The sequence below is a fragment of the Sapajus apella genome, unplaced genomic scaffold, assembly GCF_009761245.1.
Source record: "Sapajus apella isolate SASKATOON/1434 unplaced genomic scaffold, GSC_monkey_1.0 scaffold8, whole genome shotgun sequence".
Classification (NCBI taxonomy): Eukaryota; Metazoa; Chordata; class Mammalia; order Primates; family Cebidae; genus Sapajus; species Sapajus apella.
In genome coordinates, this window is record NW_022436948.1 from 2,942,227 (window position 1) to 2,964,697 (window position 22,471).

Sequence of the window (22,471 nt, forward strand, 5' to 3'; positions counted from 1 at the left end):
CCCTGAGGCCTGGCCTTTCCCTTCACTCCCACCATGCAGGTCCAGTCAGGTTGTGTGTCCTCTTGCTCCTGGCTGTTGTAACTTCCAAAATGTCTGCTGCAGACTCTGACTGGATCCAGGCTATGAGGATTTCATGTTGGATTACCAGGGGATCTGTTCATGGTTCCCTTGGCTTCAGGACTGATCGCTCTGATTCAGCCCTCTCTCTCCCCGCCGTTTTGTTAGACTGATCTTTCACGGTCAGCTCATACCACTGACATCCCCACTGAAAACCGGAAGGGGTTCTGATCACAGTCCATGATCCGGCCTCCTCTGGCCTCACCTCTGGGTATCCTTCACAGGCTGTGGTCACGTGTAACCACATCCTCGTCGCCGTGTCTCTCTGCTCATACTCCTCACATCGCCTTGTTGGGTTTGGACTCAGAAAGGTGATAGCTTTTCAGGAGAGAAATAGACTCAAAATGTGAATTTGAGAGAACTCTATTTTGAGATATGATGAAGCAGAAGTGATTCCATCTTCAGGATAGAGCATGAGGGTGGAAGTGAATGGAGGAGACGGAGCCACCACGCACACCCAGCTGGCCTGTAGGAAAGGAAGGCAGAGTTGCTGAGGGGTTCAGAGTAGCCTGGTGAGGGAGAGCCTGGAAAAGGAGAGGAAAATAAGACCAAGAGGCTGAGGACTGAGTAGAGGCCCCGAGAGCGAGTGTCCAGATGTCCAGGGCTCCATGGGGAGATCAGAATCATTAGCATCGTGGTGCTAGGAGCCATGTTGAAGGAAGGCTAGGGACGGCAAGTGCGGAGGGAGGCCTCCGCGAGGTGTGCAGTGGCAGCAGGTAGGAGGGGAGTGAGCCAGTGCCAGGGCAAGGCTGCGTGGACAGAGGGCGTAGGGGCTGTCCAGGAGTGAGTCAAAGCACAGGGGCTTCTGCAGAGTGCTTTGGGGCGTGAGAGGCTTCATCGACTTTGTGGGGACAGCATTTGTATCTGGCTTTCTCTGCAGGATTTCTGATCTAATTTGCAATGAAGAGAATGTTTATGTCTTTGTTTTAACTATACGTAAGTAATTCAGTATACGTGACTAATGTAGCATATGTACATATATTTAAAGTGAGGGACATAAGTATATTGCTTTGCCCCACACTGTGTTATCACAATAAAAACATATTTACTGACACAAACTCTAATATTTAAAATGTACTCTCCATAAGCTAAACTTTTCAGAAAACCAAAGCAAAAGGTAATTCTTAAAAAGATCATTCTTTCAGGCCCTAAGTATGTGATAATCTGCATGGCTGAAGGAAGCAGAGTAGCCAATGAGAGCCCTAATAGCTTCTAGTAGGTTTCTACTTGTTTTACATGTATTATGCAATGTGCTGTGTAAAACTTTTTGAGATGGGTGGACTTTGTGTTATATTGACAAGGAAACAGGCTCAGAGAATGTCAAAGCCTTACTTGCCAAGGCCAGCCAGGCAGCACCCATCTGGCATTCATACCCTGGCCCCTGACTATAAACCCTCTGCCTCAGCTTGTGTGTTTTCTTCTGTGCCATGCCAAATTTATAAATTAAACGTACATTTAATTTGAAATGTAAAAATTATATGTTGCCTTCATTTTAATAGATGATATACCATTCTGAGAATTCTGTTTGCCAGTGGTATTTCTGTTATGGTTACTGACATCTGCTTATTTTAATGTATTTTGACATGTGTGGAAGTGGGACTAATCTGGTTGTGATTCAGGCTCTGCATATGTATCAGAGCTGACCCATCTGCCATGCAAGCATATTTTAGAAAAGGAGCAAATTCCTGGCTGGGCCAAGTAACACCTTTTCCACTTCTCTTCTGTGTGTGATCTGTTGTCTACAGTATCATGCTGAAAAAGTTGAGAAGTGATTTTGGAAAGAGAGAAGTGAGGAATCTGTTGCTAGAGTGTAATTGAGAAACAGATGAGCTAATGGAAGAAGCCAACATGTTACATTCCATTATAAGGGAGTTTTAATTTACTGTAAAGGTTGAGGGAATAGCATCTTTTTTGATTTTGGAAATAAAAAATCAGAAATATAAAATATCCTACTATATAAAGTTTTACGAGCCCATTTCATAATCATCTAAAATGGGTAGATACTTGATGTTCCTTGACCTTCAAAATCCAACCTGAAACCACTTTCCAAATTTCACATCCTCAAGCCCGATCATTCCTTATTCTGTATCCCTTGGGGAATATTACAAATGGAGCCATAGTTGTACCTTCTGATCTGGAACTATTTCACTGTAAAATCCCTTGGCAGGAGTGGTGGCTCACGTTTGTCATCCCAGCACTTTGGGAGGCTGATGCAGGCAGATCACCTGAGGTCAGGAGTTCGAGACCAGCCTGGCCAACATGGTGAAACCCCCATCTCCACTAAAAACACAAAAATTAGCCAGGCATAGTGGCGAGAGCCTGAATTCCAGCTACTCAGGAGGCTGAGGCACAAGAATTGCGTGAATCCGGGAGACAGGCATTGCAGTGAGCCAAGATCGCACCATTTCACTCCAGCCTGGGCAACAGAGGGAGACTTGGTCTCAAAAAAATAAATAAATAAATAAATAAATAAATAGGAAAAATCCCTAACTAGGTAAGAGAGTAAGAACTCAGAGTAAGAGAGTAGTTGTGTTTGTTTTTTGTCTGCTGCAGAATACACTGAGGGAGCTTTGTGTCCCCTCTTCAGACAATGCTGCTGAGCCAGGGTGCTGAACCTGCCCTGGGTGGGGGGTGGTGCCATGGGAGGGCGCACTTCTACTTGGGTTGGTGTGCAGGGAGTGGGCCAGCCTGTTCATTGCTGTTGTTGTAGAGCTCCCAGCGCTCGGGTGGGACAGAATGCAGGGAGTGGAGCAGCCCCGTTGGTTATTGTTGTCAGGCTCAGAAGTGAGCAGACAGAATTCTTTCCCTTGGGAACTTATATTCAGGTGAGGGGACTTGACAATAAACAAATATATGGCATATGTAATAGAGTAATACAAATAAAAATGGAGTGGCATGAGGAGCAGGCTAGACAGTGTTGGGTGGAGCTCCTGTTTTGGGTATTTGAGTGGAGACCTGAATGAAGCAAAGGACAACCTGTGGTGAGACCTTTGAGTAGAGCGTCACAGGCCAAGCATGGCAGGGGAAGGGTCTGAGGCAGCTATGGGCAAAGGAGTATTGTAGGAGTGACTAAAGGCCAGTGTCGCTGGAGAGGATAAGGAGGGAATGTTAGGAGTGGGGTCCAGAGGGACAGCTGGTGCTGGGAATCATCATTGTATAGAAGGCATCTATAGCCATGGCAGGGGACTGCATTGCTAAGAAAGTAAGCCAGGGCTGAGGATGAAACTATGGGGCCAGCATTTTCAGTGCAGATGAAGATGATGAGGGAGCACAGAGCAGCCAGGTGAGGTCGGAGAAAAGTCAGGAGGATGCAGTGTCCTCCAGGGCTAAGTGGACACAGTGTTTCCACACGCAGCTGGGGACTGTCCAATGCTTCTGAGCTGGGCAGGTAAGCCTACAGGTGGGCAGGTGAGAGGGCCCAGCTGTGTGAGTGCGGTCCGGGGGAGCCACTTGGTCTCTTCACCTTCGTAGTGGCTCATAGATGAAGCTCATAGTAGCCAGCGTGACTTTTATTTTTTATTTTATTTAATTTTGAGGTGGAGTCTTACTCTGCCACCCAGGCTAGAGTGCAGTGGCGTGATATCAGCTCACTGCAACCTTTGTCTCCTGGGTTCAAGCAATTCTCCTGCCTCAGCCCTCCGAGTAGCTAGGACTACAGGCATGTGTCATGACGCCTGGCTAATTTTTTTGTATTTTTAGTAGAGATGGGGTTTTACTGTGTTGGCCAGGCTGGTCTCAAATTCCTGACCTCAAATGATCAGCCCACCTTGGCGTCCCAAAGTGCTGGGATTACAGGCAAGAGCCACTGCACCTGGCCACCAATGTAACTTTTAAGTAACACTCTCAGTCTTGGAATCCTGATGGGGAGGTGGCATCAGAATCTAAGATGGTAACACCAATGTTTTGTATGTGGCTCACAGATTGAAGGTAATTCTAGGAGGAGTTCCAAAAATGTTCTGAACAGTGACAGTATTTTGGGGGTGAAGACATAATACCTCATCACACACACATAGCTGAGTGCCTTGAAGGGGAGAGCAAACTTTGTGTTTCTGTGGGTTCTGGTACACTGGTGAAAGGGTAGTGCCCTGGAGACCTCCTGGGCTGTTTCCACTTCAGACGTTGGTCATTGGGCAGGACTCTCTGGAAGGAAGAGGCAATTTTCACAGTAAGGGAGGGACAGCTGCCAGCCCATACTCTCTTCTGCCTTATTGAATTACTGAGGGAGAGACCAGTTTTATTCTGTGTGGTTTTATTTTGTTTAGCAGATTCTTGATGAAGATTTGATTTTAGTGGAGAGTTTTCTTCTGTGGAAGGCTTTTCAGTTTATTATTACTTGTTCTCTTCATCCCTCTTAGTTCCACACAATGGCAACTACTTTTTTTTTTTCTTTAAGAAGGTTGGTTGGAATACTTTTTATAATCTCTAAATTCTTTTTTAAGAATTAGCTAGATAATTTTTCTCCAGGGAAGGGATTCTTTTGTTTATATAAGCATATTTTAATAGATATGATTTTAAAAATCAAACTATGTTCTAATTTAAATTTAACAGGATCTTATGGTTAATACTTTTGTCAAGTTGCCTTGAAATTGATCCTTTTTATCAAGCACCCTTTTTATAGTTTAAATGTACTCCAAGAACAGGCTGAAAGCACACCTGCCCTTTCATTTCCCATGCTTGTTTGTCAAGGATTATTGTGGATTTCCACAGACATGTTGCCTTCTTGTGTTAATTTCAGTTAGTCAGGTCTTTTGGATAAGACAAGGCAAGGCATTGAACCCTCCAGAACTTGTTCCCCTCATTGCAGATGGCAGCAGCAAGAGCACTGTACTTGGGTGAGTGTAATTCCAAAAAAGGGCAAACGTAAACATCACCTGTGAAAGTGTTATTCATATATGATAGCACTAAATATACTCAAATTGCTACTTTAATACAAGGGCTCCTATGGCAATATTAAACGTGAATCTGATCTGTCTTAATGTTTAAAGCTCAATAACTCTCTCTTGGTTAGAGAATCAGATAATTAGTTTTGGTTGGTGATATGGTTTGGTTCTGTCCCCACCCAAATCTCATCTTGTAGCTCCCATAATTCCCACGTTATGGGAATTTATTGAATCATGGTGGGAGATTATTGAATCATGGGGGAGATTATTGGGAGGTTATTGAATCATGGGGGCAGGTCTTTCCTGTGCTGTTGTCATGGTAGTGACTAAGTCTCATGAGGTCTGATGGTTTTAAAAATGGTAGTTTCCCTGCACAAGCTCTCTCTTTGCCTGCCACCATCCATGTAAGATGTGACCTGCTCCTCCTTATGTCCTGCCATGATTGTGAGCCCTTCCCAGCCATGTGGAACTTAAACCTCTTTTTCTTCCCAGTCTTGGGTATGTCTTTATCAGCAGTATAAAAATGGACTAATACAGTAAATTGGTATTGGGAGTGGGGTGCTGCTGAAAAGATACCCAAAGATATGAAGATGACTTTGGAACTGGCAGAGGTTGGAACAGTTTGGAGGGGTCAGAAGAAGACAAGAAAATGAGGGAAAGTTTGGAACTTCCTAGAGACTTGTTGAATGGCTTTGACCAAAATGCTGATAACAATATGGACAATAAAGTCCAGGCTGAGGTGCTCTCAGGTGGAGATGAGGAACTTGTTGGGAACTGGAGCAAAGGTGACTCTTGTTATGTTTTAGTAAAGAGATTGGTGGCATTTTGCCCCTGCTTTAGAAGTTTGTGGAACTTTGAACTTGTGAGAGATGATTTAGGGTATCTGGCAGAAGAAACTTCTAAGCAGCAAAGCATTCAAGAGGTGACTTGGGCACTGCTAAAGGCATTCAGTTTTATAAGGGAAGCAGAAGATAAAAGTTCAGAAAATTTGCAGCCTGACAATGTGATAGAAAAGAAAATCCGATTTTCTGAGGAGAAATTCAAACCAGCTGCAGAAATTTGTGTAAGTAACAAGGAGCTGAATGTTAAGCCCTAAGACAATGGGGAAAATGTCTCCAGGGCATGTCAGAGACTTTTGTGGCAGCCCCTCCCATCATAGGCCTAGAGGTCTAGAAGGAAAAAGTGGTTTTGCGGGCCAGGACCAGGGTCCCTGTACTGTGTGCTGCCTAGGAACTTGGTGCCGTGTCCCAGCCACTCCAGCCATGGCTGAAAGGGGTCAGCACAGAGCTCAGGCTGTGACTTCAGAGGGTGCAAGCCTTAAGTCTTGGCAGCCTCCATGTGGTATTGAGCCTGTCAGTGCACAGGAGTAAAAAACTGGGTTTTGGGAACCTCTGCCTGGTTTTTAGATGATGTATGGAAGTGCCTGGTTGTCCAGGCAGAAGTTTGCTGCAGGGACAGGGCTGTCATGGAGAACCTCTAGGGCAGTGCAGAAGGAAAATGTGGGGTTGGAGCTCCCACACAGAGTTCCTACTGGGGCACCACCTAGGGGAGCTATGAGAAGAAGGCCACTGTCCTCCAGACCCCAGAATGGTAGATCCACTGACAGCTTGCACCATGCACCTGGAGAAGCTGTAGGCACTCAATGCCAGCCCGTGAAAGCAGGCAGGAGAGGGGCTATTCCCTGCAAAGCCACAGGGGAGGAGCTGCCCAAGGCCATGGGAGCCTACCTCTTACATCAGCATGTCCTGGATGTGAGACATGGAGTCAAAGGAGTTCATTTTGGAATTTTAAAATTTGACTGCCCTGCTGGATTTTGGACTTGCATAGGGCCTGCAGCCCCTCTGTTTTGGCAAATTACTCCTATTCAGATTGGCTATATTTACCCAATTCCTGTACCCCCATTGTATGTAGGAAGTAACTACCTTGCTTTTGATTTTACAGGCTCGTAGGTGGAAGCGACTTGCCTTGTCTCAGATGAGACTTTGGACTGTGACTTTTGAGTTAATGCTGAAATGAGTTAAGACTTTGGGGGACTGTTAGTAAGGCATGATTGGTTTTGAAATGTGAAGATATGAGATTTGGGAGGGGTGAGGGTCGGAATGATATGGTTTGGCTCTGTGTCTCCACCCAAATCTCATCTTGTAGCTCCCACAATTCCCATGTGTTGTAGGAGGGACCTGGTGGGAGAGAACTGAATAATGGAGGCCAATCTTTCCCGTGCTAGTCTCGTGGTAGTGAATAAGTCTCATGAGGTCTGATGGTTTTAAAAATGGGAAGTTCCCTGCACAAGCTCTCTCTTTGCCTGCCACCATGCATGTAAGATGTAATTTGTTCCTCCTTACCTTCCACCATGATCATGAGGGCTCCCTAGCCATATGAAACTGTAAGTTCATCAAACCTCTTTTTCTTCCCAGTCTTGGGTATGTGTTTATCAGCAGCATAAAAATGGACTAATACAGTTAGTTTGTAAAACTAGTTTTAAAAAATTCAATGGGATTTTTTCTTGACCCACTGAATTTTTTCTTCTTTACTGCAGAGAGGTAATTGTAGAGATGTCCTTCATGTTGTCTCCAGAGTAACACAGATTGACATTTCTGTGTAAGAGCTGGTGGGCACTGTAGTCCTCTGAGAGAAACGGTCAGATGCTGGTGTATGGCAAGGGGAGCTGCTGTCAGAGGAGACAACACCGTGAAAGGCCAAAAAGATTTATGAAGAACTTGACAGAAGTAAGAGATTTTTGAAAATGCTCGCTGGCCCCTTGGGACAAATAGCAGTGTATAAAGTATGATTTGAATGGATACTTCTTAGATTGTAGTTGAGAACATTGGTGGTTTTCAGGATATTTTTAAATTGTAGTTTGATGCTCAAGGCACCTGTTTGTTTCGCCTAAAGGGAAAGGATCTGCAAGGAGCAGAGGAAACCCAAGTAAATTTTATTGCTTGGCTGAATGTGCTGTGGCAGATGACATATAGCTTATTTCAAAGATATGTTTGGCATTGTTTATTTTTAGAACTTACCTGATATCAGATCTTAGTCTATTAGACAGTGTGGGAGCATGGCATTAACAGACAGCCTGGGCTGGCACACCCCACGAGCAGTAGTCCCTGATGCAGGATGTGGACAGCACCTCCTACATGCAATAGGCCTCACTGTGATGCAGGCACCTCTCAGTGGGTCCAGCCAACCCCGCTCACCACAGTGGTATGTATTCAGGTGCAGTGTCAGCTGGGAGTGTGTACAGCACTCTGGTCTGGATCTGTGAGGGTTACTGCCTTGTGTACTGTGTGACAGAACTTGAAGTGTGCAAAGAAGGCAAGACGTAAATGAACTAGATTCAGTCAGTACAAAGTACTTGATGAAGATGACAGTGGTGATCATGAGCAGTTCTCAGTGATTGCTCTGTGCTGAGCCCTGTTGTGAGCACTTTCCATGCGTTAACTCACCAGCCCTGGCAGGTCAGCACTAATTCACCCAGGGAGCAAGTGGCGGTACAGGGATGTGAGCCCAGGCAGTGAGGGTCCTGGCAGAACCAGGAATCGGAGAGGAGATGTCAGTAAGGCCTAGGGTCGCTGGGCAGGGGTTGCTGAATCCTGTTGCCAAGTTCATGGGTCTGGGAGAACAGGAGTTCAGCTGACCAGGAGATTTGGGAAGGACTTTGGCAAATCTTTCTGTTTCGTTCTCTTTTCTTCTCTCTGTTCTCCCCTTCTGTCATCCTTCTCTTCCGTTATCCTTCCCTTCATTCTGTTCTCAAACTTTAAAAATATATAATATTTTACATATTTGTGGGGTGATAGGTGATATTTTATTGCATATGTAGAATATATACTGATCTATCTGATCAAGTCAGGGTATTTGGAGTATCCATCACCTTGAGTATCATTTCTATGTATTGAGAACATTTCGTATTATTCCAGCTACTTTGAAATATAGTCTACATTGTTGTTAACTATCATCACCCCACTCTACCATCAAACATTGGCACTTACACCTTCTATCTGTGTTTGTATTGACCAGCCTGTCTCATCCCCCTTCCACCCACAGACCCTTCCCAGCCTTTGTTATCAGTCACTCTAGTCTACCTTCATGAGATCCACTTTTTAGTTTCCACATATGAGTGAGAACACGCAAAATTTGTCTTTCTGGGCCTAGCTTATTTCACTGAATATAGTGACCTGCAGTTCCATTCGTGTTGCTGCAAACAATGTGATTTCGTTCTTTTCTAAGCCTCAACAGTATTCCACTCTGTATATGTACCACATTTTCTTTATCTGCTCACCTGTTGACAGACACTTATGTTGATTTTGTCTCTTGGCTATTATGAACAGTGCTGCAATAAACATGGGGGTATTCCTTTGATATATTGATTTCTTTTCCTTTGGATAAATGTCCGGAAGTGGAATTGCTGGATCACATGGTAATTCTATTTCTTTTTTTTTTTTTTTTTTTGAGAAATCGCCATACTATTTTCCATAGGTACTACACTGATTTACATTCCTATCAACAATATGTAAAAGTTCCCTTTTCTCTGCATCCTCACCAGTGTCTGTTTTTTGTCTTCTTAGTAATAGTCATTCTAACTGGGGTAAGGAGGATATCTCATTATGATTTTGGTTTGCATTTCCCTGATTATTAGTGATATTGAGTATTTTTTGTATACTTATTGGCCATTTCTATGGCTTATTTTGAGGAATATCTGTTCAAATCTTTTGCTCACTTTTTAATGGGATTATTTTTTCTTTTATTTGAGTTGTTTGAGTTCCTTGTAGATACTGGGTATTAGTCCCTTGTCAGAGGAATAGTTTGCAAATAGTTTCTCTCATTCAGCATGTTGTCTCTTCATTCTGTTGTTTCTTTTACCATGCAGAAGGTTTTTAATTCAATATAGTCCCGTTTGCCTATTTGTGTTTGTTGTCTGTCCTTTCAAGGTCTTGGCCTAAAATATTTGCCTATACCAAATGTCCTGAAGTGTATTTCCTATATTTTCTTCTAGTGGTTTTTAGTTTTGGGTCTAACATTTAAGCTTTAATCCATCTTGAGTTGCTTTTTAAATATTTGTTGAGAGATAGGGGTCAAGTTTTATTCTTCTGCATATGGATATCCAATTTTCCCAGCACCATTTATTGAAGAGACTGTCCTTCTCCCAGGGTATATTCTTAATACCTTTGTTGTAAATATGTGAATTTATTTCTGGATTTTGGATTTTGTTCCTTTGGTCTGTGTGTCTGTTTTTAATACCAGAACCATGCTATTTTGGTTACTAAAGCTTTGTAGTCTGTTTTGAAGTCAAGTAGTCTGATGCCTCCTGCTTTTTTCTTTTTTGCTCACAATTGCATTGGCTATTTGGGCTCTTTTAGTTCCATGCAAATTTTGGATTTTTTTTTCTGTTTCTGTGAAAAATGACATTGCTATTTTGATAGAGATTGCATTGAATCCGTAGATGACTTTGGACAGTATGATTAGTTTGATAATGTTAATTATTCCAATCTTCGAACATGGGATGTCTTTTCGTTTGTGTTCTGTTCAATTTCTTTCATCAGTGTTTTGTCATTTTCCTTGTAGAGATCTTTAACCTCTTAGGATAAATTTATTCCTAGGTATTTTAATTTTTTGATAGCTGTTGTAAATGTGATTTCATTTCCTTCCTCTCCTCCCCCTCTCCCCCTCTTCTTCTCTCCCCCTCCCCCACCTCTCTCTCTCTTTCTCTCCTCTCCTCTCCTCTCTTTCCTTAGCTTGTTCATTATGTATATGTATTACGTATGTGTATAGAAACATCGCTGATTTTTATATATTGATTTTGTATCCTGCAACTTCACTGAATTTATTTATCAGTTCCAACAGTTTTTTGGGGGACTGTTTAGATTTTTCTAGGTAGAAGATCATATCTTTAGCAAAGAGGACAGTTTGACTTCTTCTTTTCCAGTTTTGCTGCCTTTTATTTCTTTCTGTTGTCTGATTGCTCTGACTAGGACTTCCAGTACTATGTTGGATAGGAGCGGTGAAAGTGGGCATCTTGTTGCAGTTCTTGGGTGAAAGGATTTCAGCGTTTGTCATTTAGTATAATGTTAGCTGTGGATTTGTCACACATGACCTTTATTATGCTGAGGTATATTCCTCCTATCCCTATTTTTTTAAGGTTTTTATCATAAAAGGATGTTGAATTTTATCAAATGTTTTGAACATCTGTTGAAGAGCGTATAGTTTTTGTCCTTTGTTCTGTTGATGTAATGTATCATGTTTATTGATTTGCATATGTTGAACCATTCTTGAATCCCTGTGATAAGTTCCATTTGATAACGATGTGTTATTTTTCTGATGTGCAGTTGGATTCAGTTTGCTAGTATTTTGTTGAGAATTAGGGATGTTAGCCTATAATTTTCTTTTCTTTTTCTTTTTTTTTTTTTTTTGAGATGGAGTCTTGCTGTATTGCCCAGGCTGGAGTGTAGTGGTGCGATCTCAGCTCACTGCAACCTCTGCTTTCCAGGTTAAAGCAATTCTCCTGTCTCAGCTTCCCAAGTAGCTGGGATTATAGGCATGCGCCACCACTCGTGGTTTATTGTTACACTTTTAAAAACATTAAAAAAAAATTATTTGGCTGAAGGTTGACAGTACACTATTTAATCATAGTATAGCATTCACTTAATGACAGGGATATACTCTGAGAAATGTGTCACTAGGCAGTTTCACTGTGGCATGAACATTGCGTATGCTTACCCAAACCTAGCTGGTACAGCCTACTACACACCTAGACTATATGGCATAAACTATTGCTCCTAGGCTACAAACCTGTTCAGCATGTGAATGAATACTGTAGGTGATTGTAACACTGATATTTGTGTATCTAAACTTAGACAAAGTACAGTAAAAATACGGTATAATCTTACAGGACCACCTTTGTACATGTAGTGAGTCCATCGCTGACTGAAATGTTATACATTACAGGACTGTCTACCTTTAAATAATAATCTGCTGCTTCAGGTATAGTGTAAGGATCTTAAAACAGTGTTTTCCCATCTATTAATTATATTTATTTCAGATTCTTTTTCTGAAATTTCTATATTGTCATTATTCCAGGTTATCTGTGTGTCTGCTTCTGTTGTCACTTGACAATGAGCTTTTTGTTTCTTTTGCCTTTTTGTTTTTTTTGAGACAGAGTCTCACTCTGTCACCCAAGGTGGAGTGCAGTGATGCACTCTTAGCTCACTGCAACTTCTGCCTCCCGGATTCAAGTGATTCTCCTGCCTAAGCCTCCTGAGTAGATGGGATTATAGGTGTGTACCACCACGCCTCACTAATTTTTGTGTTTTTAGTAGAGATAGGGTTTCACCATGTTGATCAGGCTGGTCTCGAACTCCTGACCTCCTGATCCGCCTACCTTAACCTTCCAAAGTGCTGGGATTATAGGTGTGAGTCGTCAGGCCCTGCCTCCTTTGCCTTTTCATTGTAATGTTTGATTGAGTGTTGGACATTATGTGGAGGACAGTAGGCAAGGTCGACAAACTTTTTCTGTAATGGACCAAATAGGAAATATTTTCAGTTCTGAGGGCCATGTGTACTTCCTGTTGCATATTGTTCTTCTGGTTTTTACTTTTTAAAAATTACCCTTAAAAAATGTGAAACCTGGTAGTGTGCAATGGTTCATGCCTATAATTCTAGCACTTTGGGAGCTGAGGTGGAGGATTGCTTCAGCCCAGGGGTTTGAGACCAGCTTGGGCAATGTGGTAAGACACTGTGTCTACAAAAAATATGAAAAATTAGCTGGGTGTGGCCACATGTATCTGTGGTCCCTGTTACTTGGCAGGCTGAGGTGAGAGGATGGCTTGAGCCCAGGAGATTGAGACTGCAGTGAGCCATGATCGTACCACAGCACTCCGGCCTGGGAGGCAGAGCAAGACCCTATCTCCAAAAAAAGAAAGAAAAAAAAGTAAAACCATTCTTAGCTTGCAGCCAGTACAGAAGCAGGTCCTGGGCTACATTTGGCCTCTGGGCTGTGGTGTACCCACCCTGCAGAGGGGAATGAGGTAGGTAGATAGTGCTACGCTCAGGGATGGCTGCTCCTCTTTTTTTACTGGACTGTCATTGTTGGGGAGTTGAGCCGGGTCTGGGTTTTATTGTTGTGTATGTACCTTCTATCCCGCTGGCTTCAAATTCTTCCAACCTTTCCTTGAGCTTAGGATGAGGGCTGAGTTGCCAAAGCGTCTTCACCCATGGCTTTTGGCCTTGCCTCTGTGTCTGCCTTAGCTGCCCCTTATCTTTGGCAGGTCTGTGCTAGAGAAAGTTTCCCTCCTTTCCCTTAAAGTAGTGCTGTAACAGCCCGGCTTAAGCTGGCGCCTGGGGCCTCCCCCAGGGCTGTAGCTGGTGGCCTTTTGTCTTCCCTGGCCACAGCATCCTTCTGATTCTGTAGGTGAGAAGCTTCTTGTTGGGGCTTAGTGCTGTGGCAGCTCCCACAGAGAGACTGTTGAGTCCGCTCTTTCACTCTGCATCTTTAAAGGTTTTTTGTTGTTGTTGTTGTTAAGTAAATGTGCTAAGAAAGAGGTGCTGATTTTGAGCCTGGTTCCAATTACAGTACCCAGTCAAGAAGTAAATTTACCTCCTTGTAAAGGCTGCCAGTAGAGAGGAATGGTAAGGAAAGTTGGCTCCACTCTGGTGAAGGATTGAAGCTTTGCTTGGGTTTGTTGTTTTAGTCTAGCTAATTTTTAGTGGTTGCTACAATGTATGCAAGGCTACCAGATTCTATGACTCCCAGGACCATTCATGTGGAAAATAAACAATATGAATTTTGTCTACCCGGTGACATTGTGTAAACTCAGTGGCCCTGATAGGTGCCATGTGGTCTCTGAGGGATTTGCTGCAGTTCGAGTGAAAAGAAGTAGCTTTTTCTTTTCTTTTCCTTTTTTTTGAAATGGAGTTTCGCTCTTTTTGCCCAAACTGGAGTGCAATGGCACAATCTTGGCTCACTGCAGCCTCTGCCTCCCGGGTTCAAGTGATTCTCCTGTCTCAGTCTCCTGAGTAGCTGGGATTACAGGCATATGCCACTATGCCTGGTTAATTTTGTATTTTTAGTAGAGATGGGGTTTGTCCATGTTGGTCAGGCTGGTCTACGAACTCCTGACCTCAGGTTATCCACCTGCCTCAGCCTTCCAAAGTGCTGGGATTACAGGCGTGAGCCACTGCACTCAGCCAGAAGTAATACTTTTTAAAACAGTCTTTTAAGTGAACAGCATGCTAGTGTTTATGAAGAGTCATACTCTATAAAATATTTGAAGAGAATTATTCTGATGCAACTATGAGTGAGGTCCTGAGAACACGTGCCCAAGGTGGTTGGGGTGCAGCTTGGTTTTATACATTTTTGAGAGGCAAGAGACATCAATCAAATACATTTAAGAAATACATTGGTTTGGTCCAGAAAAGTGGGACAACCGAAAGCTGGGGTGGGGGGAAGGAGCAGGGAGAGGCTACCAGGCTGTAGGTGAATTTAAACATTTTCTGATTGATGGTTGAGTTTGTCTCAAGACCTGGGATTGATAGAAGGGGAATGTTCAGGTTAAGATGAAGGTTGTGGAGACCAAAGTTCTTTTGAAGTCTTATAGTGGCTGCCCTTAGAGACAATAGATGGCAATTGTTTCCTATTCAGATCTCTTTAGGATTGGGAGAGTCTGGAAGAAAAAGATCTAGCCATGTGAATAGAGATTCTTTACAAATGCAGATTTTCCCCCACAAAGAACAGCTTGGCAGGGCCATTTCAAAATATGGTAAAGAAACACATTTTGGGGTAAAATATTTTGATTGTCTTCCTTTTCTTGTAATGCTATGCCAGCGTCAGGTTGGAAAGTCACGATTCATGATTTGTAGGTCATGACTCCCCAGACCCTTAGACAGGAATTTGGGCAAGATAAAAAAATCAGAGTTTAGTCCTCACTGGCAAACATAGAAGGCCCTCATCTTTCTAGTTTAGCACTTTGAAATTGTATGATTGTAATATTTGAAGATGATGGTTATTAGACTATTTAGTTTTTTGATGCTGCTTTTATGAGCTAAGCTTTTATATCAAGCAGTGACTCTGTTTCTAGATTAGCCTGTAGTTTTCTAAACTGTCAAATCTGTCATTTGGAAAGGCTGGGAACCCCTTGAGGGGTAGATTACGGTAGAAAATTTTATTCTAGGCCAAGTGTGGTGGCTCATGCCTGTAATCTCAGCACTTTGGGAGACAGAGGCTGGTGGATCGCTTGAGCTCAGGGGTTTCAGACCAGCCTGACCAGCGTGGTGAAACCCCGTCTCTACTGAAAATACAAAAAATTAGCTGGCCGTGGTGGCACATGCCTGTAACCCTAGCTACTCGGGAGGCTGAGGCAGGAGAATCGCTTGAACCTGGTGTTAAATGTGCTCTGAATGAAGAGACCCTCCAAACAGGCTTTGTGTGAGCAACATGGCTGTTATTCACCCAGGTGCGGGCGGGCTGAGTCTGAAAGAGTCAGCGGAGGGCGCTGGGATAGGACTTGGTTTTATAGGTTTGGGGTCGGCAGTGGAAAGTTACAGAAGTTACAGTTCAGGGCGGTTTTTGCAAGCCAGGAGGGGTCGTAGGGTCTGGAGTCATGAGGTTTACCAAGGTCAGTTACAAAGTCCAGTTGCCTTATCAGCTGAGGCAGGTATAAGGAACATTGAAAGAATGTCTCAAGTTAATTAGGCGCTGCAGGGGTTGACCATTCTTCTTTTTTCTGTGGTCTTCCAGTTACTTCAGACTTTCTAGTTCCAGAAACTCATCTGGAGTGTCCGTGCAGGTCACAGAGGTTACCATGGTGTCCATGAGCCATCAGTCAGCCTAAAAGACCTTACACCAGGAGGCAGAGGTTGCAGTGAGCCAAGATCAGGCCACTGTACTCCAGCATGGGTGACAGAGTGAGACTTCGTCTCAAAAATAAATAAATAAATAAATAAAATAAAAATACAAAAAATTAGTTGGGCATGGTGGCATACACCTGTGATCCCAGTTACTTAGGAGGCTGAGGCAGGAGAATCTCTTGAGCCTGGGAGGTGGAGGTTGCAGTGAGCAGAGATCATGCCACTGCACTCTGGCCTGGGTGACAGAGCAAGACTCGGTCTCAAAAAACAAAACAAAACAAACAAAAAAAAAGTTTTATTCTAACCAGAAGTGTTGCCGCTTTCCCCTAGATCCAGATGCAGAGGTGTGCCTTCATGTACTGAGGCTTGTCCAGTCTGTGGTTCTGGAACCTGAAGTCTTCTCCAAGTCAGCCTCTGAGTTCCGGAGCTCCCTGCCCCTGCAGCGCATCCTGGCAATGTCCAAGAGCCGCAATCTCCACCTGCAAACCGCAGCTCGAGAACTCCTGGAAGATCTCCGCACTCTGGAGCATAATGTGTAGGTGTGCTCGGCTACCAGGGTTTCAGTGAAAATGGCATCCCTCATTTGATATCCCAAAACCATCACCACATGCCGTTTGTTAGAGATGGCAAAATGTGATTGACTAGAGATGGACACGAATTGATATGTATCCCCCATAACTTGCTCTGGAAGTAAGAGTACCTGCAAGTGGTTGGTCAAGCTTGCCAAAGGAGAGGCCATGAACAAACCTATCCTTCTGGAAAAGTGGCCCATGTCTGTGCTGGCTGGAAGAGGGCTTGCTCAGAGCAGCTTCTCACTGCTCAGCACACTATGACCTGTAGGTTCACCCATAAAAAAGGGAAGTTAAATAACCATCTACGCCATTGGTCAGCATTTTTCTGAGATACGCTACTTCGAAAAGCAATTCATTCTTTCTCTAGTAATTGTAATTAATTCCCCCAAAATGCAAGTTTACTTTTATAACCTTTTGGTGAACCTGCTATTTTCAATGACATTGGACAGTTTAGTTGTATGTTTTTTGTGCTTCTTTTATTTTTGAATGAAAATAAAACAAAAGTCAGAAGAGCTGTATTACAATCATTGCTGTCTAAAATATAAAGTTGATACTAGGAAGTTGGTCTTTGTGTATTACCATACTATTCTTGGTTAGTGGAAAAAACTCTCCTTAAATTGTTCTGGGCCCTTGGCTATAAACTTAGAAGTCCTATTTTTCTTCTAACAAATACTGTAAAAACAACTCTTTAATAGATTAGAACACATGCAGCTAGTTGAGATTCCTTAAATGAAATGATAGTTCCAGCTCCCTTTTTGTGCATGGGTGTGCCTGTATGCCAAGGCCCTGCTGTGTCTGTCTTACCTGCCTACTGGTTGCCATCCAGCTTGTTTTGTAGGCCACTGGCAGAGAACAAGGGAGAATACACTTCATTTCTCATGCACACCATGATGGATGAGAGCTGCCATTAGTCTTAGTCTGTTTTCAAACTGCTTAAGAAATGCCTGAGACTGGGTAATTTATAGAGGAAAGAGGTTTAATTGATTCACAGTTCACCATGGCTGGGGGGGCCTCAGGAAACTTACAATCATGGTTAAAGGGGAAGCAAGGCATCTTCTTCTCAAGGTGGCAGGAAGGAGCATGAATGCAGGAGGACCTACCAAACATGTATAAAACCATCAGCTTTCTTGAGAACTCACTCACTATCACTAGAACATGGGGAAAACTGCCTCCATGATCTTGTCACCTCCACCTGGTCTCTCCCTTGACACATGGGAATTATGAGGATTATGGGGATTCTAATTCAAGATAGATTTGGGTGGGGACACAAAGCCTAACCACATCACCCTTTAAATCAATCCTTAAAGTCACACTGGAGACCTCATGCCCTCCTTTTCCTGGGCTGCTTCCTTCGGTGTGGTGCTGCAGGGCTGCTGGGCCCTAGGCATGCTGTGGGAGCAAAACAAATGCAGGCACACCCGCCACTGCAGCCGCGTCCACAAGAATAAACTGTTTTGTTGCATATGGCATTTCGGAGTAACTTCATTTTCTTTTAAGCAGATTTTTATAGGCAGTGTGCAGTTTAAGGCTGAGAGGCTGAGTGAAGAAGTGTAGAGGAAGGCACAGTTGCTTGGATTTCACAAGCCAGCATATTGTGGAAGACTAGCTCATCTGAGCCAGAGGAATGTTGCAGAAGGCAATTTAAAATTCATGGAGGGAGAAATCGATCCATCTGTGCCGTGTGGTTCTGTAGGTCCTGATTATTGGTGAATAAAATTGAGAATGTTGTGTTTCTATACTTAATAGCATGGTACTATCTTCTTTTTGCTTGCTATTTATTTAATGAGGCAATGAGGGATGTTGCCTCTAGGACCACAGGATTTTTTCCTGCCAGACATGGGGTCAGCAGTGTGTAGAGAGGAGTGAGCCTGGGCCAGACTGTTGGATGTTGTATAGTTTAGCTAATTAGTGTATGGGTGTGATTAAGAAGGATCATTTCTTTTCTCCTGATTTTGAGGTGCTAAGAAGTAAGAGTTCTTACAAAAACTCTTTCAGGAAGAAATATATGACAAATCCATGTTTTGAATGTATATACCAGGAAAAGCACTTAAGGCCGATTTTAAGGAGTGACCTGCCTCTCTAATATTTCTGCTCTTCATGTCAAGGTCAACAGGAAAACATAGGTTCTTTAAGTTTTTTACAACTAGTGATCTAAAGAAACCTCAGTTTTCAAAAAGGTGTTTGTAAAAGCACGTACTTTGTAGTGTTTGAGATCTTGTGAATTTTAAAGTCAGACAAAGCAGTAAAATAGTGCATATATTTTGAAATGTTGTTTTTATTTTATTTTATTTTTTTTGAGATGGAGTCTCACTCAGTTGTCCAGGCTGGAGTGCAGTGGCACCATCTTGGCTCACTGCAGCCTCTGCCTCCTGGGTACAATTGATTCTCCTGCCTCAGCCTCCTGAGTAGCTGGAATTACAGGTGCACACCACCATGGAGGACTAATTTTTGTATTTTCGGTAGAGACAGAGTTTCCCCATGTTGTCTGGGCTGGTCTCAAACTCCTCACCTCAAGTGATCCGCCTGCCTTGGTCTTCCAAAGTGCTGAGATTACAGGTGTGAGCCACTGCACCTGGCCTTGAAATGTAATTTTAACAGAATTCCTCTTACATTGATTAAGTTAAAGAACTGTTTTTCTCCTTGGCACTGTCAGTTTGTATATAAAGATGTGAAACCTGGCAGGCCAGCAGTCAGACTTGACTCCCTCCTTTCTCACCCCTTCCCCCACCCAGCTCTGAGCAAGCCTCTTGCTGTCTGGCAGCTCATTAACCATCAGAGCTGCTTTCTCTTCAGTCCGAAAAGAGCAAACCCTTGTTCTGACTGACAGCAATATGGAGACTTCATGGGTGGCTTTGGAGACTATGTCTCCTCTGGCATAGCTTGGGATAAGCCTCATGTCACATAGTTCTTCTAGTTCCATACAGTTATATAGCCTGTGTCGTTCACTCATTCCAGAGGGTTTTAAAGTTAATTAAAGGACCAAACATAGGCTCACAGGTCTGGAGCCTGAAGAAAATTAGACCAAGGCTGGAAGTCAGGCCGTGGTCAAGGAAGTGGTGACAGAAAGAGTCAAACTCTGTAAAAGATTTGAAAGGACTTATTTTGAGCCAAATGTGAATGACCAGTGGCCTGTGACACAGCCCCAGGAAGTTCTGAGAACATGTGTCCAAGGTGGACGGGCTACAGTGTGGTTTTATACATTGTAGGGAGACATGAGACATCAATCAATACATGTAAGACATACGTATAATACATTTGTTTTGTGTGGAAATGCAGGACAATTGGAAAGGGCATGTTGGGGGGCATGTTCCAGGTCTAAGGCAGATTCGAAGATTTTCTAATTGGCAATTGGTTAAAAGAGTTAAGTTATTATCAAAAGACCTGGAATTTATAGGAGGCAGTATCTGTTTTAAGATAAGGGGTTGTGGGGACCAAGGTTCTTATTATGCAGATGAAGCCTCCAGGTAGCAGGCTTCAGAATAGAGTGGAAATGTTTCTTATCAGACTTAAAAGGGTACCAGACTCTTAGTTAATTCTCTCCTGGATCAGAGCAGAGGAAAAGGATTCTCTACAGAATGTAGCTTTTACCCACAAGAGACAGCTTTGCAGGGCCATTTCAAAATATGTCAAAGAAACATATTTTAGGGTATAATATTTTGATTTCTTTCAGGGCCTGCTATCTGTCATGTGATGCTGTACTACAGTCAGGCTAGAACTTGGTGTCTAATTGCCAGAGAGTCCCAGGATCTCTGCTCTAATGTCTATATCAGTCAGCTACACCTGAATTTCAAAGGGAGGAGGCCTAATGAGGCATGTCTGACCTCCACTTCCCATCATGGCCTGTACTAGTTTTTCAGGCTAACTTTGGAATGCCCTTGGCTGAGAGGAGGCATCCATTCAGATGGTTGAGAGGCTTAGAATTTTATTTCTGGTTTACAGAAGTTTTGAATAAAACTTGTAAATGTGCCTACCCATTCCATCAATTTGGCTCGACCTGCCATTAGCTATTTTGCCACACGTTAATATAAATAGAAAAGGTTGATAAAAACGTTTGCAGACTTACTAATTTTCTGAGAAGTCCTGAAGTTTGCTCTGTTTTCTTCCGTGGCATAGGTGCTGAGAATGCCTCAGAACTTCTCCAACCAGTATAGGAGCCTGAGCATAGACCCTGATACAGTGTAGGATGTGGCATCCTGTAGGCCAGTAAAAGGCCTTTGGATGCTTTTGGAGTCCAGGCTCAGGTAAGAAGGGCAAGAGATAACTGGTACACCTCTGTCTTCACAAACTCTCATCTTTAAGTGCCACGGCTGCCTCTGTGTTCTGAGAATGTATACATTTAAATTTATCTCCAGATGTAGAATAAGAAATTGGAGTCCTTTGAATGTGCTAATTAGTGCATGCTACAAAATGAAAATGTTGTTACTATCCTTTCTAATTTGCAATTTTCAAAGTTTTGAAATTGTTAAATGCACCTAACATAAAATTTACTGTTTTATCTTTTTTTTTTTTTTTTGAGATGGAGTTTCCCTCTGTCACCCATGCTGGAATGCAGTGTGCTATCTTGGCTCACTGCAACCTCCACCTCCTGGGTTCAAGCGATTCTCCTGCCTCAGGCTCCCCAAGTAGCTGGGACTACCGGCATACATCACCACACCCAACTAATTTTTTTTTGTATTTTTGGTGAAGACAAGATTTCACCATGTTGGTTAGGCTGGCTTTGAACTCTCGACCTCAGGTAATCTGCCAGCCTCGGCCTCCCACGGTGCTGGATTACAGACGTGAGCCACCACCTCTGACCTAAAATTTACTATTTTAACCATTTTAAAATGAAGAATCAGTGGCATTAAAGAAAAGTCTATTCAAGACCTTTGTCCATTTTTGAGTTGGATTGTTTGCTTTCTGTTGTTGAGTTACAGGAGCGAAACCTTGTCAGATGTGGGATTTGCAGATGTTACCTCCCATTCTCTGGGCTTTTTTGTACTCTGTTAAGTCCTTTGGTGTGCACGGGTTCATTTTGGTTAAGTCTAGTTTATTGATTTTTTTCTTTTATTGCTTATGCTTTTGGTGTCATATCCAAGAAATCATTATCAAATGATTTGGTACAAGGGCTTTCTCCTGTGTTTTCTTCTTTGTTTTAAGTTTCACCTCTTTAGGTCTTTGATCCATTTTGAGTCAATTTTTACACATCATTCAGCTGAAGGTTCAACATCATTCTTTCACATGTGTATTGTCAGTTTTCTCCCACCATTTGCTGAATTTTATAATTATTTGAAAATGTTATTACAAATGTGATTTTCAAAACTCAAACATTTATTTATACTATGCTTATATGCTCACCATATTTTTAAATTATTTAGCTTCATGAATGGCCCCTTTTTTTTTTTGAGACAGGATTGTGTTTTGTTGCCCAGGTTGGAGTGCAGTGGCATGATCTTAGCTCACTGCAGCTTCTGCCTCCTGGGCTCAAGTGATCTCCTGCCTCAGCCTCCAGGGCAGCTGGGACTCTAGGCGTGTGCCACTATGCCTGGCTAATTTTCTGTATTTTTTTGGGAGATGGGGTTTCATCATGTTGTCCAGGCTGGTCTCTAAGTCCTGGATTCAAGTGATCCGCTTGCCTCAGCCCCGCAAAGTGCTGGGATTACAGGCATGAGCTACTGCACCTGGCCATGAATCGCCTTTATTATGGGATTTTTACATTGTTCCAGTGGAGCTAAGTTGCTGCTTTTCCCACCATAAATGTTCATGCAATGCTCTTAGATCATAGCACAAAATGACTGTTAGCTGGAAAAATGACTCCCACTCACATAGTCTATTATATTTTTTAATCGAAGTCATATTTGCAGCCCAGCTTTTCAGAGTAAATATTTTTATGCAAAATATTACTGTTTGGATGTCTGGGAGCAGTGCAGGCTTTGGGAAGAAGTACAGAGACCCTGTAAGTGCGGGCTTGCTGCATGCTTAAAGGGCAGCAGAAAGTGCTCAGGTATGGGTTGGGAGACCTCTCGCCTTGCTCTGTGCGATGGCTGTGGGGCCTGGGGCAGGAGCAGCCTCTGATTCACACTTAAA

General features: G+C 43.0%; 1 protein-coding gene across 2 annotated transcripts in view; it reads left to right on the top strand.

Moving 5' to 3' along the window:
* The window catches only part of HSF2BP (heat shock transcription factor 2 binding protein), a 109,154-nt gene extending 92,222 nt beyond the window's left edge, over positions 1-16,932 (top strand). For both annotated transcript variants that reach the window (XM_032276757.1, XM_032276756.1), the window contains exon 8: positions 16,164-16,932. In XM_032276757.1, coding sequence (XP_032132648.1) covers positions 16,164-16,372 — 209 coding nt within the window. In that variant the 3' untranslated portion in view covers positions 16,373-16,932. The remainder of the gene's footprint in view (positions 1-16,163) is intronic.
* The last annotated feature ends 5,539 nt before the right edge of the window (positions 16,933-22,471 follow it).